The sequence below is a fragment of the Columba livia genome, chromosome 7 (assembly GCF_036013475.1).
Source record: "Columba livia isolate bColLiv1 breed racing homer chromosome 7, bColLiv1.pat.W.v2, whole genome shotgun sequence".
NCBI classification, from domain to species: Eukaryota; Metazoa; Chordata; class Aves; order Columbiformes; family Columbidae; genus Columba; species Columba livia.
This window is the reverse complement of record NC_088608.1, coordinates 14,330,875-14,350,515: the sequence shown is the minus strand read 5'-3', so window position 1 is coordinate 14,350,515 and position 19,641 is coordinate 14,330,875. Positions and strand designations below refer to the sequence as shown.

The window sequence follows — 19,641 nt, the reverse complement described above, 5'->3', positions numbered from 1 at the left end:
TCCAGTGCTAGCAGTGCCACTGGTGTCATTACAAATGCAAGTGGCCAGAAGAACATGACATAATAAGAAACATATACCTTGGAAATAAAACATTTGGAAGCGAAGGACCTGGGTTCAGCTCTGCATCTCATCTGAAGTAAGCCTCACTATGGAACCATCGTTTATCCCATTTTTCATCACTACTAAAAGAGCAACTTCATTCTGGCTCACTGGGCCAGAAGATCAGAAAACAACAGGAAACCAAAATGCAGCTCTGAGCCAAAGCCACTCATCTTATCATGGGAAAACCTCAGGAGATGAGGCATTTGGTGTTAATCAGGTGAGCTTTGATCCCTCAAGGCAGTCTAAGGCATGCCAAGACCTAGAAGAATAGCCCAAGATAGCAGCTGCATAGAGACTAAAAATCTGCATGATTTGAGTGATATGAACACTGGGATTTCAGCCTTTAGACAGATATAAAGAACACAGGAAAAACTTCAGCCTGTTTGCCGAATCTGCATTACAGTGCATTTATATGACCACGTGCTTGAAAGCTAGCAGGTATAATTGGGGCAGTAAGGAAGTGATTAACATATGACAAAGAAACAGGTCTAATTGGGGGACTTAAGACAAATTGGTAAAAGGCCACGGCTTACTGTCTAAGGCTGCTAGACATCTAGGGCTGCTATACATCTAGGGCTGACAGCACTACTATTTCACCTGTGGCACTGGGATATTTTGTTTATCACTGTGCCTGCTGCTGCCCAGACAAAGAAAGCCTCTGGGACCATTCAGTGCAACATTAGGTTTTGTGCCTGAATGCATAAGTGTCCCTAATAGGCAGGAAGAGTGTTCTAGTTACTTTATAATGTCACAGAAAACAGAAGCAAAAAAATCAGTATACAACTTAGTGTGCACTTAGTTGGTAATGTCCAAGATTTGACTGTGTACTTGGACATCTACCAGCTACCCTTCAGAATGTCTCTTCCTTTTCACACCTTAAAGCCAACATTGTTTTCAGTTATGGTGGGGTCTTTTTGTAGAGGCTGGAGAAGGGTTGGGACAAAATATTTTCTGGCAGCTACAAATCTATCAAAAGTGCAGTCTAGGATAAAATGGCTTTGTAATTAAACAGGGCTTTGGAGGCCATGAAATCAGCAAGAGTTTTCCTTAAATAACAATATTGGGATAGAAACTATCAGGCAAAGGCTTTGGTGGTTATGAAATCAAACATGAAACCTGAAGCCCCCAAATTCAGTCTGATTTGATCAATGAATGTGTAGATTTCATGCAGATAAAATGCAGAAAGGGTTGCTCTGAAGCATGCATGGGCTTATTTTTAGATACCCACTGAAAGTATCTCCACAGAAGAAATGTAGATGTCTTCTGTGTGAGAGTTTTTTTTTTTCTTGTTGCTGTTTGTTCGTTGCTTTTTTTGAGCATGGAAGAATAAACAAGCATTGCAATTGATAAAAAGGATTCCATTAGTATAGAACTGATTTTTTTGTGTGTGTGCAGATAGAGGAAATTTGTTCCTTCCACTTCCCTTTTACAACCAAATATATGAAATAAGAGTCTGGACTAAGTTCAAGGGACTAAACCAGTTACGACAAATAGCTAAATCTGTGAATATGTAAAATCAACTGATCATCACATAATTACTTATACTCCTGGGGCTATGGCAAAAACATGGCAGCAAAATCACTGTTATTTTCATCACAGTAATTATAAATCATCATCATTGCATTCTTACAGATATGGCTGGGTGAATGGCACCTGAAACTCTGCCTTCCCCCTCTGTCTCAGATTTGCTTCTCCGTTGTCCTATGAATTGAGTTTATTTTTATGTACACACACAACTGCTCTGCATGTTTGCCAATAATTCTTCAAACCTGCCTTAAATATCTCTGAATCTTTAATTTCAAAAGAGTGTTCCTCACAGATCACCATTTCTGTTAACCTTAATGATGATGTATGCACTACCAGGTGCACATATTTCTCAGGTTGAAATAGCACACATATTTTACAACCAAATAATGTCCATGGATTATAAGCATAGGTACCATTATGAGCCTTCAAATCCTAAGGCTAAGCACTAAAAGCTGACCTCCAGCTTAGTGGAGGGAAAAGAACAAAGTTAGATAAAGGGTAGTGAGAAGTCGAGGCCTTATTTCACAGCAATGTGCTGACTATAGCTTGTTAAAAACAAACAAACAAACAAAATCAGACTGCAGATATGCAGTTGCTTCTAACGAATTGAGTCAGCCACAAAATGTAGGCAAAAAGAAAGCCCCTGAAGAAGAACAAACAGGCAGAGAAACAGTTTCCCAAGGGGGAAAAAAAAAAAAAAAGGGAAAAGGAAAACAAACTTCACAGTAAGTGATAAACACTAAGTAAGTAAATTTCAAGTTCAGAAAGTATGTAATTGTATAGCACCTACTCTAAAATATGTTCAGTACCTAATTACAGGCATGGGACGAAATCCTGGCACCACTGGAAATTTTGTTAGAGAGATTCAGAATCGACATTTCAGATTTCTTCATTTCTAAATTGTTATACTTCATGTCTCATTCTGCAAACGTAAATGTACAAGTGTCCATATGTTTGACAGGTCACAGGCTAAAATCCTCATTCAGGTGAGTAGCTACTTGTAACTGAAAAACCCCACAGATTTTAGAAAGCATTGTTCAAAATCAGTTACTACTTGCTTTATGTGGAGGTAACAGAAAGTGACCCTGCTGAAAAGGAGATATTAAGAACTTCCAAAACCCTAATAACTCTCTTTAGATCCTTTTCCTCTTGATAACTTCTACAGAGAAATTAAGCATCCCTCTGAATTCTATAGGAAACTAAAGGCTATATAGATTTTAATCTTTGCTATCTTCTTCACTATAACATATACCCAAAGTTGGAAAAGCAATCAAAACAAAAGCAATCTAATGTCTAATGTGTCTAAGATATCCCAGTCTAATGGAATCTATGAGTTGTTAAGGGAGAAAATAAAATGAGAGGAAGAAGGAAAAAAGGGGAAAAACAGCATAAGAAAGAGAAGATGTGAACATGCCTTTTGTGTTCCTGCAGTACACAAAATTCCCTTCTCCTACAAGGAAATTCAGGAACACATCCAGAAGCTACTAGACATGACCTCCATCGCCATCAGATTTCAAATAATCTGTGTCTCTAAGGGTGACTATCCTTCCTTGTGCATATTTTTAAGAGTCACACAGATTCTGCAGACAACAGGATAGGAGAACACATCTGAATGCTTTCTCCTTACTATCGTACCTAATCTTGAGATTTACTGGCAACAAGAGGTTGCTACCTGTAAATGTGTCAATCATGAACTACGTGACTGCTGTACAAATCACAACTACTTGAAATTTTTGAAATCATTCTACAGGGATAGCTTTTGCTTTGGCTGACTGAACGTTGTTATGGTTTGTTGGGTGCAATTTGTTAACACAATGTGCTCTTTCCAGAAGTCAGCTGCACACTTCAGCTGTCTACACTGACGTAAAGGACTGACAAACTTGGGAAAGGATCTGTGCTTAGACATCACAGAGCTGTTCTCAACACAAAAAAGAAGAAAGTTTTGGTCTTCCTTACAGAGAAAACAAAAGGAAGAAAGGGCTACGTATATCAGTGCATTAGCTCCAAATCTTCTTCAGTGTAAATCCTTTATGGTTTTGTTTGTGTGGTTGTGATCTTCTAATGAGAAATAACCTGAAATTAGAAGGTTTAAAGAAATTAGAGAGTGCTTATAAAGGACTAAATATTGGTTGCACATAAAAGCCTGAATATATGCATCTGGGACACAAAAACAAGTAAAACTACCTATTGCAAAGTCATGTAATGAACATAGTAACAGATGCTTGAACAACAATCTCATTGTAATACAACTTTGAAGGCATGAGGTGGAAATTTTTCTAATTTCTAATTTATTTATTTATTTTTCCCAGAGACTGCTTTTTGGGAAATACTGAAGTCTACCCTCTTTCCTTGGAGAGAAAAATCTTTTCCCTGAAGCACCAGCTGATCTAAGAATGCAATATCTGAAAGATTTTCTTCCAAGAGGATGAATCTCAGAACTTGTCAGGCGACCTGATACCAACTATATTTATTTACTAAATAATAGAACATGGAAGGTTTTTCAGGAGGCATTTTTTCAATATTTTTTCTTTCCTTCTCCTATTTAGTTTTTTTTTTTTTTTTTTTTAACTGAAGTCCACGCAAGAAGACACCAAGAAGCATCTGCTGAGCATACACAACTTGCAAGCATTACCATTAATAGATACTGCTAATGGAAAGATTTTATTAATAAGACACACGTGTATTATGACTGGCATACTCTGAACCAGCTCTGTAATGCAGCTGGAGCATCTGTGCCCATAAAATACCAGGAAGAGAGAGGTTTGGGTCTGACACAGAGAATGTAGGACATATTTTAGAGCTTTAGGATGTCTCCCAATGACCTCAAACTGTAAAATAGAATTAGAAAACTCAGACTGCATTTTTCTTTTGATACTGCTATAAAATTCCTGGCCCACAATCTCAATAATCTCAATTCTCTCCCAATAGCACCCAAATAAAAGATTTGAAAATGTATCTGTCATTCCAGTACCAAAAGGAACTGCAGCTCTCAGATTTGTGGGGATTTTATTGAATGAGATTATCTATAATCACCAGGCATTGCCAGAATTGCGTTAGTCTTCAAAACAAATCCCAAGCAGAAGGTGTAGTTCTTTTGGATCAGCTTTCTAAATTAACCGGCACAAGTTTAGATGCTTCCTTGGCTTTCTATCAAGACATAGGACCCTCCTGAGACAATCATGACAAGTATTTTAAACTGATAGCTCTAATTTCCAAATGGAAGCTACTGTAAATGAAATCATTATTTTTGAGAGCTGAAGCTAAACATGAAATACTCCAAGGCAATCAGTCTTTCTATATATATATATGCTCTAAAGTCTACCAAACCTCATCTCAGGAAAGCAAGAGATTTGTCCATTCTTGTCATTGGTATGGGAGTCTGCATATTTAAAATAAAAATCAGAGATTCACATTAAACGTTCCCTGAGTACAACAGCTTGACTAGTTTTTATTTGAGTCAAATCTCATCTCTTCAAACTGTAAAGCTATATATATGGAACCTTTTATCCTGTTTCCAAGACTGCATTTCTACCCCAAGCTCATGAATACCAAATTCCCTGAAGGCTGAAAGTTCTTTGGGTAATACTACTTCAGGATTTACTCTCTATCTTGGTTTGCTCACATGTTATTTTATCTTTGATTATTAACTCCACAAACAGAAGCTGAGTCCTGCAGAACAGGTGTATGCAGCTCCCCAAAAGTGACAGACGCGTATTAAAAGTTTCACTGTTAAGTTGAATTTCAAAGGAACATGGACAGGTTAATTCATTTCACAGATACCAATTTTTGTTCTTCCTTTTTCTGTACCTCAAGGGATCTTCTGAGGATTTCTATCCTTCCCCATATCCTTGAGAAACAGCTTTGAGAATCAAAAGTACAACTGGTATAATGATCTTCAAGATTAATAATGATATAACTGTTTTTTAAAATTTTCATACAATAAAGCTTGGAAGCCACTGAAAGAACATAAAATATACACCACACATTTCAAAGGGCAATGTGTTAAGATAGGTCTTCCATACAATGAATAACACTTGTATTCATTTTTAAAAATACCAGTAATCTCCCTTTTTAAATTAGGCAATGTGTCTAATAAAATATACCAAATATTTATACTTTTTTCTATATTAGGAATTAAAAAAAAAAAAAATATTTCCAGACTTGAAATATTCAAAGCACCGGAAGATAAAATAAATTTTAAAAAATCTGATAAAACTTCTTAATGAGAATGAAAAAAAGAAAATAAAAAAATCTAAAGGTTAAAAAAAAGCCCTCCATATTATGCTGAAATTACTGGTGGGTTGGGAAGGAGGGAAATCTACAGAGAACATAATTCTAATACTAAAGATGATGTCACTACATTTCTGGTTTAGTAAAAAAGGCAAGAAAATACTACTTATCAGACAATTGTAATTGGGTGGATGTCTGTAGTATTTTATTTTTTTATCACTATATAACAAAGTCACCTAATTTAAGTAGTGACATCAGTTTCTATTTTGTACATCAGTTCAGTACATGAAGTGAGAAAATGTTAATCCAAGGAAGAATTGTGGGGTAGACTTTTAGCCAGTACATTTCTTTATACTTACAGTTCTGGGATCCCTGAAGATGAAGGAGCCCAGTGACAAAAATAGGCTCCAAATCAGACCATAAAGGAGAAATGCAGCAAAATACCCACATAACTGAAGAGATTCACAAAATGTGTGATCTTTAACAAAAAGACTAAGAAAATTAAAGTTTTAATACACCGGGGTCCTTGCTTTAAATCATCCAGCCCATTGTGCAATACTTGATTTTCCATCTCCCCACTCCTGTGTTGTCACTGTGAAAAGATCCAATTTCAATGTTGAAGAAAACTTTTGTGAACACAACCTTTTTCAAGAAAATATCTCGAAAGTTGTTCGTAGGAGCCTCTTTGCAGATACAAATCTGCTAACCAAGGAGACAAGAAGAGGATGAGCTGAAATAAGAGAACGCTGGTTTCTGCTGATGCTGACTGAAGATGTAATGAACATGGTCCTTATTTCTATCTTGGGTATTGACAATCTGGTCATTAACTATGGTTTTGTCTGTCTCTCTCCTCCTCTGTCTCCTCATCTCTATTTCAGGTATCAGGGTAATTCTCTCCTTTCTTCTCTTCTCTTTCCAAGGTGCTCACCACTTTACTAGCACATCATAAAATAATTTCATTTGGAAGAGATCCTCAGGATCATCGAGTCCAACCATAACCTAACACTAACACTAAACCATGTCCTTGAGAACCATGTCTGCATGCCTTTTGAATGTATCCAGGGATGGTGACTCCACCACTTCCCTAAGCAGCCTTTTTCAATGCCTTATCACTAAATCTGGTGTCTATATAACATCACACTCCTTTGCTTAGCTTCAGTGTTTAATACCTTAATAAAATCCCAATTCTAGGCTGGTTTGCAGTGGTTTATGTCTTACCTCTTTTTCTTATATGCCATTTCCACTAGCCACAAATAACAGGTTTCTACTTCTCTGTTCATTAAACTCTCACTACAGGAATAATCCAAAATTTAGAAAGGGCTCAGGGAAAAATAAGTACAGCTTTACAACAGTTACTGAAGACCTGAGTACTCCAAGTCAAACCAGCAGATCTGATAATCTAGTTATTTATTTGGATTTATCTAATCCAATAATGGATTCATAGAAGCAACACACTCTTCAGAAGCAGAACACCCTGTCTTATTTTATCTTATGTGATAGTAGTCTTTTTAAGCCAGTTCAACAAAAGAATTGGATGTTAAGTCAACTAGAGCCATTCTCAGTTGTTCCAGTTTTTGTTGTTGGTTTGGTTTGGTTTTTGTTTTGATCTTCCTGTGTAGTGACAGGGCTCATCGTGGGGGGATGGGGTTGTCGCCAGCCTGGCTAGAAGGTGAAGCCAGAGAAAAAAAGAGACAAAAGGAATCCTATAAGAAGGTACCAGCCAATGAGCAATCGCCAACACGCGTGTGCAGAGTGTGTGGACAGTGCATGCAGCTAATCACGTTATTGTATAGCATGTGCTGTAACCAATCATATTGTTGCAAGGCACATGGACAGGGCAGCTTCTGGTATAAAGCTAACTCAGTTGGACAATAAAGTTGAAATCTGTGAACATCACATTAGCGTGTCAGGTTCCGTCTCTTGCATGGAAAGCAACATTCTTGTCCCCACATACTGCATGAGCAAATGCCTCAAAAGCTCCCCATCATCTTCTAGTAAGGACCCTGCACAAACAAGTCCCAAGGATATTGCATGTTTCTTCTTGTGCATTTAGCCATTGATCTGGCTGCTACCAGGATGCTCGGCAGCACAAAATACAAATGAGCTGTTTATGTTAGAATCATTCAATTTGAACAGGCTTTTTAAGATGATAAAAACTCCAGATCTCATTACCAACCCCAGAAGCCACTCAATCCTGATTAATATGACCCAGAAGGACTATGGAAATTAGTACAGGCTTCACTAGAAAACTGTGGAAGAAAAATATTTGCATATTGCATTCTGTAAAGACTCTTTCTTGTTTCAGTATCTGTAGATGTGGAAGCAAATTCAGGAGTCAGGAAACTTCCCTCTTCAGCACCACAGTCAATCTAACTATTATTGTTTCAGAATGGTTTTCAGTTGTGGGTGGATCAGCTTTAGTGCTTATCCCTGAGACATTTTTATTTTGCTAATCTTAGTAAATTGTTTGCTACGAACAAATTAATGATGCATTTTTCCTTTAGCAAAACAGCTTTAACATTTGTTCTTTGCTCTACACCGCTTTCTCATTTTAGTCCATTTGCAAATGATCATTTGCTCACCAGAGGTGAAACCACAAATAGATTAAAGCCCTATTTGTTCCATATTTATTTATAATTTGTAAAGGCACCTATTTATATCTTCACATACCATAGAACACGATTTACAAACAAGAATAATGAAAGATGATACTGATATAAAGGAGTTTCTGGCTAAAATCCTCTATCTGAGAGAAAATGTCCACTGTTTTCCACATCAGCCATCTTAGCATTCAGCCACTAACATTTACTCTCTTAGTAGATGCCTGGAAGGGAAAGCAATAACGTTCTGGCTGTAGCAGACAAATCTGCTGGAGATAGTTGGAAGACGTTATGTTTTAGGGACAAACTTCACGAAACAGAACCATGCCAACCACTCTGCACTTCAGTCCATTAAGTACAGAGTTATACCCTTTAACCTCCATAGGTGACATGAAGCATTAGAGAGATAAGATGGTACAAGATCTCCTACATCTGGGATGTAGGAATGAGAAATCAAAGAACATTTCACAGCCTTCCTGTGCAACTACACAAAAGTTAAATTTCAGACAATGTGCAAAGGAATAAAACTAAGAGGTCAATGACTATGGCACAGACTGCAGATAACCATGTTTCTTCCCAGTTTCCTGGGTCAGGGTGAATTGCTGCCAAATACCAGGCATGGAGAATTACTGAAGATATTAGTGATGGATATCATGTTAATGTCAACATTAAATTCTCTGGACTCTACCTTAATATCACTTTACAGTTAACCAACTATAAAACCACATTGTAAGGTCAAAGAATTTATACAAAATTCAGTTAGCTTAAGGCTAACTCAAGTATCTCAACACTAAAGGGTAATTTGCAATCCAAGTACATCCATTTTATTCAGGCATAAATCCATACGAACTGCACTTAACAAAAACAGATATACGGCGACTTTGAATTGTCCTCCCCGTGGGACAGCTGCCCTGGCCACATAAAGAAAGACAGATTTCCTGAGAACACACTCAGGTTCACAGCCAGCTCAGTAAGCTAAACCAGAATTAGAAGCAAATTATTAGAACCTAAACAACATCTTGGAATCAGGCAGTCTTAAATCAGAACAGTCTTAAATACTACAAATGGGTAATGGTTACCTCTTCAAAACCTGTAATAATATAGCTTTTACAGGAAAAGCAATAAAACCACCTGAAAAACCTTGTTTCCCTGCAGCAAGACTCAATAGGTTCCTTCACTCCTACTAGAAAGTAGCAATTGGCTTTTTTTTTTTTTTTTTTTTTTCAGAGCAAAGCTGATAGGAAAAAATAATCCATAGATACTTACTGTTTAACACCTATTTGCCTGGCAATAATTACTGTGCACAAAGAAGATTAAATAGATCTGAATACTAGTACAGTGGGAAGCATTGTAACAAGACAAGCAGAAACTCATTCTCTAATCCACACAAACAATGCAGGAGTTCTTATCGCTACAGGTGGAATTTTGCTCTGGCCTTGCTTGGAGGGCATTAGGAATATGAGCTAAAAGATGCTTTAGAATAAATTAGCACAACTATAAATCTGACAAGAAGATTAATATTCTAACTATGTTCACTATAATTAACTCACCAAAACTGTTCCACAATCATTATCCAGCTAGAGTGGAAATGGGAAAGTTTACAGCACTCCTATAGATTTATAAGCCAATTAAGAGTGACCCTCCTCTAGATTTCATTAGAAAAACTTCTGGTTCAGCAAAGCTCACACATGCAAACAAGAATTTTCCTGAGGAAAGAGGATGCAAGTGATCTTTATCACCTCTATTAAATACTTTTCCTACTTCCCTGAGAATTGTGTATTCCTCATGCATACTTAGCCTCCTGTCACCTCTCCAGCCCTCACACAGCACCCTGACACCTGCACAAAGTGACACTGACATAGTGGCACAACTTGTCCGTGGGGCCAACTCTGCTCTGTACCTTGCGTGACCCAGATGTCATGGTCCAACACCAGAGATGTGCTTCCTATCATGTGATCCAGCTTTGGGGTTAGGGCTCACAGTCCCCCTTCCATGTGAAATTATCTTCTGCCTTCCGTATGCAGTTGACAGCAGATGTGCAAGAAGCTTCACCAAGTAACAGTCAGCTCCAAACTTAACTTGTGAAACTATGTTCATGTGTTTGCAATTATGAAGTGTCTCCTTGCTGTTTATGTCATTTTTCCCCTTCATTGCCTTTCTTCACATATTTATTGTTCTAATGTAAGACCTTTCTCTGCCACTGCCAGATCAGTCTTCCTTTTATCTCCATTTCCACAACTTCCCCTTCTCCTTTCAAAACTTTGCCTAAAAAACACTTTTTTTTCTCCTTTTGCTGCGTATATCTATACCTGCTCCCTCCCCTTTCCTTTGTGTCTTCCTGCATAAGTGTATTTTTCAGCTTTGTAAAGTATTTTTCTAGTACAGATAGCATAGAATTTGCTGTCTAAAATGAAATAGCATTGTATCACAGCCCACACTTTTGTACCAGTAACACACACTCTGTGGTATGTATGCAGGTAAAGTAAATTCTGAATTATTCAACACTTAAAAACACTGAAAAATCATTCACTTGTTACAAGTAATAAGATTTATGTTTTATGTCTCCCAATCAATAGCTAGTATGTCCACACACAACTGATTTATCCATACTGAAAATATAAGTCTAGTTTGCTCTGAACCACAGCATCCTTTTGTAACAAGATTATTTAAATACAAATGGGCTTGGAAAATTGGTTTTAAATGGCTAATCTGTCTTGCCTTCAACACCAGCTGCAGAATTTACTAACATCGTAAACACAGGCTGAGTGAAAATGTAAGAGGTTTTCCGATTCTCCTTGTGATCTGTCTATGCAGTCCTCATTAACGGTGAAGTTGATGGGAGCTGTATACATGCCATGAGAGGAGGATAATAAGCCCCATAATCTCTATAAAGAGAAAGGGATTTTTACTAGTGATATGTCATATATATTGGTGTGCAAACATAAATCTTATCAGCAGCCCCATAAAGAATTTATGTACCTAGGTCTCTGATGCACTGACGGACACATGCCAGATAGATGGACAAAACCTGTACCTAGATAACTGGAAACAGCTCCTCAGGAGAACCACTTGCAATACGGAGCAGACACTTGTGAAGACATGACTAGGAAAAGTTTCATCCGGGCAGACTTACTGAGGGACTATGAAAGGAGCTACTGCCCTCCTGCTGTCTCCACCAAATGTGTCCAATGGACCACGACAGGCAGCAAGGAAAGGCTGTGAGAAATTGCAGTTCAAATCTGACTTTGGTTGAATAGAGATTGGGGATTTCTGCCAGTTTTAGTTTAACAGACATATTGGAGAAGTAATTTTAAGACTTTGTTTTCCTTTGCTGGAAACCTCAAATTTCTACCTGAAATCAAATGCTTGACTTGAAACACAGGCATTCCTTACACCCCTCTTTTCAGCAATTCAGTTTATCATCATTCTGTCAAATGGTTCTGCACACAGTTATCTTGCCTTTGGAAAACAAACAAAGAAATTCACCAGACTACCTAGGTCCCTTATAATGATATGTAATCTCCCCTTTCAATAGCTGTAAATGACTGATAAGTTGTCATCAATGAACAACTGGTTCAAGACATTCAGTGATACCCATAAATCAAAGCACAAACTTCCAGTTAGTTTTACTAAAGTAGGAGATATATCAGTGAACCTGACAGGTCCAGTGCATATCAATATTTTATACTGATACAGCAGATGCCAGCCAATGATCTCCAGGTAATGATTTAGATTTTGCAGCCCCATCTGAGCTGTGAGTCAGTGTTGACCACCTCTTCAGTTAGGAACAGCACAGCTTTCTGAAAGAAAAAGCAATAAAGTAGGTAGGCTTCTAGCTATACACAGAAATTTAAAAAGGAGATTTAAAAAGATCAAAGTCCTGAGGGACATAGAGAGTAGTAAAACCCTATCCTAAAGACATAGGAAAAAAGCTAAAAGCTTACAAGTCAAAGCCGGGGGGGGGGGGGGGGGGGGGGGGGGAGTTTGGGGGGGCGAGGACACATTTCCCATTCAACCATAAGAGGTATATTTTCCACAATAAACCTAGATTGTAATACCTCCACTCCCTGTGGATGAGAGGTAACCTGGCAACTTGCCACCTTTTGGCATAGAAGACTCCTACCTTGAATCCTCATTTGACAGACCATCCTACCCCCCTTACTCCCACTCCCCAGTAAAAAAAAGGGATACAGATTTCTAAGGTTGAAATTACCGATCTTGTGACAGATTGGTACAGTGTACACTGTCACAGATTGTGACAGTGGAGGCTACCCTAGGGTGCCAGTTTCTTTTCCCTCTGAAATGGTCCACTCCACTGCACTCCCTTAAGCCAAGGACAACAATTCTTCCTGAGACATGTGCAATGCAGAACTCCCCTTACAGCCAGTGAACAGCCCAGATGTTTAGGACAAGCAGCATGGTGTGCTTCTCTCCATTTCGTGCCTTGTATAGAGAAACTTTCAACATACAGCTGAACAGCACACTTCTGTTTTTCTTCTTAGGTAGAAAAAAAGCCTAAGGAAAAGACTACTGCCAATAAAACAGAAACACTGCAAAATTTGAAATTATAATTCTATACATGCTTCTGAAAGCCTCTTTGGCATTCTGATTTGTGCTCTGAATGGCTCTCAAGATCTAATTTAATTCAGTGCAACAAATCCAAAAGTGCCAGGAAAAAAAAAAAAAAAAAAAAAAGAATCAACTTTCTCTTTAGTTAGAATAAAAAATTGTACAGAAGGAATTCTTGATCTTCATTAATTCCATGGGCAGGCATACAAGCTCCTATGTGTTAATGAGATTTGCCAGTTTGGGTGGACTGCAGAGCCTAATGAAACATAAATGAGTCCACTTCAGATTTTCACTGTCAGATACTTCCAACAGCAAAGTTTGGCGATGCATCCTAACAATCTCTTCAAGCCTTCTGCCTGGGGATGTGGAGCAAATTGTTCTTCTGGACTGGCTTGCATAGGTAGTGTGACTTATAGAAACTAATGTGAGGGGAAAAATATCCAAATTCTTCCCCCAGTGTTATCTTTTCCTAATCCAAATTCTACTTCATTTTTCCTTCATTAAACACATTAAACACAAACCCATACTTTGCAGCCTATGGCAGTTTCCATTAGAAAAGCATACAAAAATTACCTCTTGGGGAGGAAGCTCCTACATCTACTGAAGCTTTAGAACTTGTGTCAGGGTCTGCTCTGAATCGCCTTCATGCCTGATCACTTAGTAAAGCATGACAGTCCAGGTTCTTCATGAATCCTAATTCCCTGGTAAACACCTGCTAGGCTTGTTCTTATTCTTGTGCACAATGTTAGATGCCAGATCAGAAACTCAAAAAATTATATCCTTAGGGCATGAAGATTTGCTATAGTAAAATATACATGTTGTCTTTTCAAAATTCACCTTAAGAAGAAAAATTTACAAAAGGGAAAAAAAAAAAACACAACATGGATTTCCTAAAAGGAAAGGACCGAAAAGTTAGATATGTAACTAAAAATTAATTTATCTTAATATAAAGTTTGAACAAGGCACAATAATATTTCCAGGGAAGGAAGCACTTAATTACACCAAATCTGTAAAAACATCTCAGTTCTGGATTTCTGAGTCCCAAGGGTAGAAGTCGAGAGCCAGGTTAAACGATCACTATGTTCAGCCTAGAATGAAATTCCACTCATTTTAAACATAAAAGGGAGGGGAAAGAAAAAAAAAAAATAAATAAAATAAAATATCTGGAGTAAAGACAGACTAATATAACTTTATAAGTGACAAGTGAATCAGAGTCCCACTTGACAGCTTTATGACCATCTTTGGGCCAAAGTTGCCTTTCTAAAGGAAGAAGAATTTCATTAGCTTTCCCTAAATCAAACCACAGTAAAACAAAGACAGTGGCAGTTAACAACGGATCTTAAAACCACAGGAGTTAACTTCCCTGTATATGCATCCCCACTGCTTGCAACATGCTCAGGAAAAAAATTAAGCAGCCCTTCTCCCCCTCTTCTTGCTTCACCACAACTCCCCTCATTTGTAGTCATTATGCTCTGGAAGCAAAATCTCTTTTTTCAATACAGAATTTAACCTAGGTGTCTGCTAGGTCACCCTTAAAACATTCCCTTCTATTTTCATAAAGATTATGTTTCATTTACCACCACATACTGTCGTGCTACCAGGGCTATCGATCCTCCAAACTAGAGAATATTGAACAGAGAGGGTGCTACTGCTTGTTAACAATTCACTAACAATTCACATTTGCCATATGAAAGGAAGACTTTAAAACGTCTCCATCCACCCCTAAAGTGGCATGCTACCATGTATAATCCTGCCCACAGCACCTGGCATTGCCACACTTTGAACTTATGACACAGCAAGTATCGAGTCTGCATTAAAATTTTAGGAAAAACCTTGAGCACTTTTAGTGTATCTGCTAAATCACCCCACACCTCATGCTGCAGCTCCAGCCTTCTTCAGCCCAGAAGCAATTAACCACCCACCTTCCCCAGCATGAGCTTTGTTGTCCTGGCCAGCAAGCATGGATAACACGCAGAGCTAATTTCTGTGTTTTCTGGAGGAAGTATGTAGGTGATTAGCCCCATTTACCCTGGTGTGCCTGAATCAAAGCCAACCTGGCACAGAAGTGTGCAGGTCATTTTGAGTGCCCCAAGCATCCTCATAGTCCAAAAAACAATATAGTCCTGAGGGCCTAATCTTGTATTACACAGACAGTGACATAACCCATTTAGATCAGAACACCCTGTACAGTCACTTAGGTCTGCCCTCTCACCACAACAGTACTCTTCCAATCTGAAAATGAAGCCATTTCTCCAAATACCAAAATGATCCCAAACCAGAAAGATCTGGGGCCAAAGGCATCTGCAATTCAGACCTACCCAGACCGTGTCATCTTGTCTGTACTGTCTCCAGTTGCGGCCGGTATCGCTGAACATCAGCGTGTAGCTGGTCACCCAGTCTGAGCTCCCATACCTGCCCTGGGTAGCGACTGCGACAATCTCCACTCGGTCTCCCAGATCAACCTGCAGCCACTGCTGCTCATTTGAGTCCAATGGGGACCAGCCACCAGCTCCTAGAAGAGATTGGATAAAGTAAATAATAACAAATTTATACTTAAAAAAGAACTAAGTTATTATTTCAGGTCTTCACAAAGCAGTCTACTTCTTCTTCAACATACAGATGATTGTTCATATTTTGTATTCAGAAACATGCTACATGGTATGTGCTTCCGTAAGGTTTTTAGGTAGCCTAAAGTTCATAAGGAATTTTGAATTTCTAAGAAATTTTAAGGAAATCTAGCATTTGTTAGATGGATAAATGTCAGTGAGGTTGGTACATCCTCAGTCACCAAAAAAAAAAAAAAAATATATTTTTATCTATCCCCTCCTCTCAGCCTTGTGCAAATCTGAGAAAGCTCATTTCTAACCTCTAATTTGCTTTGACATTTTCTTTTTTTTTTTTTTGTTATGTTTTGAAAGACATGCAAAAACGCTAGTTATCTTGATTTGCGCCCTATTAAGCATTTGAAAGAACAGTTTAATTACAGGTTGTAAATACTCTTCAAATAGTATGTTGTAAAGCAAGAGACCGTTTAATTGAACAAGTAAAAGAACTGCCTTCACCCTGGAAAGTAGTCTCTTCTTTACACAAGATGCTTCTTAAGTGAACATGTTTTTAATCTTAAACAAAAGAACAAATGAGATTTTCATAATAAAAAAAATCTAGTTGCAAATTATACACTTCCAGGATTCACTTGTCCATTCAAGAATGGAGAGTTCAGAAGTCACGATCACACGGAAGCTGATAGGTTGTAACTAGAGTTTTGTCCTTTAAAAGTAAAGATATTTATTGTCCCTTGAATCCTTTTAGAGGTTAAACAGGCTCGTGGTAACACCAGGCCAATGAAACATAGAAGTGCAACCACTGCTTGACTTCCACCGCTTTACTCTACAATAAATGTGAGCGTATGGTTAAAAAGCAAATTCTTCCAGACTGGGATAAATTATTTTACATTACCTCGTTTTCATTTACACACTTGAATTACAGGCTATGTTTATTTTCTTTTAACTTCTTTCTACTTACACACATTCTCCAAATACACCCAAGCATTCACTTCAGCCTTACCAACAAACGAAAAATGCAGCCATGAAGAAAAAAAAACAAACACATAAACCATTGACAAAGTATCCAAAGCAGTGAATTTTCAGGCTGTCACTGTTTCTGCAACTCATCATCTTGTTTGTTTTGCCATTATCAGTGACGTTTACAGAAGCACTTCTGTGTGATTACAGTGAACACAATCACATTGGGAAGGAAAGGAGGAAATACAGAGTTGAGAGTAAAGCATTAAAAATTCCTCATTAAAACTACAAGAATAATTCCAAACATGCATTTCCAAAGAAAAAAAAATCACTAAACTTTGGTTACAAATAGCTGGATTTACCTTAATATTTTAATTTTATTAACTGATCTCTCTCAAAGCTGCTTCATGAAGAGTTTATTGAAGTGAACTGAATTGAAAGATCAATAAATGTGGTTTATGTCAAAGAACTCAATTTCAATAACTTTGCCCCTTAAAAATTTTCTTGATTTTCCTGGACCACATCATATTTTATGACTCAGAAGTGAAATTCCTTTGTCTAAAAATAGGCATTACAATTTTCATTATTATTTATAGTTCATTAAGATGGGATTTAATCCCAATCCCTGAAACAGAAGTGTGTTTATTCTATGTTCAGGATTAAGTATCAGCCCATCTCCCCTAGATGAATCAGTCTTCACTTCTCTACCAGAACTCTCCGGGGGAAAACAGTTTGTAAACAAACTAATATATACTGCTAGCTAATGCCATTTTATATTTTTCAATCACAATAGAAGTCTTCGTCATTGTAATTATTTTACCTGCCTGAAATCGAATGTTCTCCCCTATGAGCATGTCATGAAAAATCTAATGAGAATATTAGGAACTTCATCACTCAGTTCTTGTCTGACAACTTCATATTTCTCTTTTAACTCCATACCCATATGTAGCTTATATTAGACTAAAGCACTTCCTGTTAAAAATCCTAAAAATGTTTCTTCTCCCTCCCCCTCACCTTTTTTCTTTTCAAATTTTAAATGCCATGTAAAGAATATTTCTGTCTGGCTTTCAAGATACAAACTATATACCTGTGTTCAAAGACAACAAGCAGCATGTTTCACCTGCATGGAATAGTGACTAATGTACACGGGAGCCAAAGGAAACCTTCCTTTGACTTGTAATATGCAATACCTGAAGTAGACCCTGAACACAACAACAGTTTTATTCCAGGAACTGGCAGGACATACAAATTCAGTTCAAAACTTCTGGAAGGTCTGTGGCACATTGTTGTTCCCTTCAACACTCCAGAGAGCTAATTCTGGAAGTTTTCAGTAAATATTAAAAGATGGGCACTTTAATCTTTCCTCCATTGTCTCTTCTAGCACTGACTAGATGGAGGAAAATCACTTAAGTAATTTGTTTGATGAGTTTTCCATTAAAAAAAAAAAAACACAAAAATTGCTTTCTCTGTTCAAGTTATATATAAGTCCTTAAGTCAAGCTCATTACCACAGGTACTTTTTAGTAGAGTTGGTTAGACATCATAACTAGCATCTACACTATGTAGTTTATGCAAAAAGGGTGATATGCTTTCCACAAAATTAATTTGCTTTACTGTGTACTGCTCTTTTCCAGTTTGAGCATGGCACAACAGGTTCGTATTTTCAAAATCAAACACACGCTGAATGGAAGTTTGGAAGATAGGTGGTGAGCTTGAGCTCTCAAATTGCAGATTACAAGGCATATCTTTTCACATGAGCACATTTGTCTATTGGGGATGTCACTCTTTAGATGTAAACACTGCATGACACAGCAGTGATAGCTGCTCATAGCATTACCTCTCCAGAACCTGGTCTTGCAATAGAGATGTTATTGGTTACAAACCACATCTTTACAGAACAGCAGCTGCTTCATACACCTTCCCACGGGAAAAAACCCCTCAGTGTTTCCTTTTCCCAAACCTTCCACCATTACCATTTCCACAGATGGACAGTAACTCTGCTAACTTGTAAGCAAGGCAGGTAAAATTCCTGCAACAGCAAAGCTGTGTTGGCTGAGTGATGGAGAGTACAACTGAAGCTTTTCCCACTGAACCACTCTCACTTTTTCCTAGTAAAGGATTATGCAAACATGTATCTTCTGCTTACTTTTGTCAGTATCCCAAATCCTCACCAAATACTGCTGTGAGTGCCAAAAAAAAAAAAAATACTGGCATATTTTTCCAGTGCAACCTGTGTCTGCACATTTCTTTTATGCATATCATACCTTATAGTGTGTCACACCCCATCCCATACTTTTTTTAGTAAGTAGCAAAAAAGCACATCTGAAGTATAGCAACTCTTTTAAAGCCTTTTGTTCCTCTATCCACCAGTAGTGTTCACCCTGGGAAATGTTCATCAGGGCAGGTCGAGGACAAGAGACAAGAACTTAGATTGCAAAGGCTCTAAAAAGCAACAGCAAAGGCTACCAAAGACATAATAGTTACAGGACATCAACTCCTTTGAGCAGGTACAAGCATAACCCTGACACCTTTTTCCTGAGAACAAGGAAATTGAAGAGGACTGTAAATCTTTTATTAATAGTGTGGCATAAACATAGAACAGACAAAATGTGGCTCTGATTATACCCATTGGATCAATACCTTTGCTTTTAAGTAATCTGGAAAAGACTGAGGTATGATGATGCAACATTGACTCTCTCACAAGAAAACAGGAGAGAGAGGATGTTCAACAAAGTCAACATATGCTTGGCACTTTACAACATCATGTCTGAGGACCATTTCCTGATTTCCTGATTCTGCCCAGCAGATTCCCATTGGCATTGATAGGAGTCTGCACGTTGTGAAAAGGTTACGTCATCATTCCTCATAGTTCACACATTTCACATTTTCTGTAGATCACTTCAGGGGAGAGATTGAACATGGTCTGGAGAAAATGTGCTAGGGGAGAAACAGTACCACAGGAACCTGATACACGCCTCATATCTACCATGGCAACAAATCGTAATGTTAGAAATGTGAAGAGAACAAAGATCAGATGGTTTCACAGTTGGAGACCCATATGACTAAGAAATCCTTTTTTACTTTTTCAAACCA

The 19,641-nt window shown here is 37.8% G+C and overlaps 1 protein-coding gene across 3 annotated transcripts in view; it reads right to left on the bottom strand.

The window, feature by feature from the left end:
- The window catches only part of CNTNAP5 (contactin associated protein family member 5), a 307,043-nt gene that overhangs the window by 188,418 nt on the left and 98,984 nt on the right, over positions 1-19,641 (bottom strand). For all 3 annotated transcript variants that reach the window (XR_010474008.1, XR_002408012.2, XM_021280776.2), the window contains exon 4: positions 15,347-15,540. Coding sequence is in view for 1 of the 3 variants with exons in the window: in XM_021280776.2 (XP_021136451.1) it covers positions 15,347-15,540 (194 nt within the window). In the remaining 2 variants the exon portion in view is untranslated. The remainder of the gene's footprint in view (positions 1-15,346; positions 15,541-19,641) is intronic.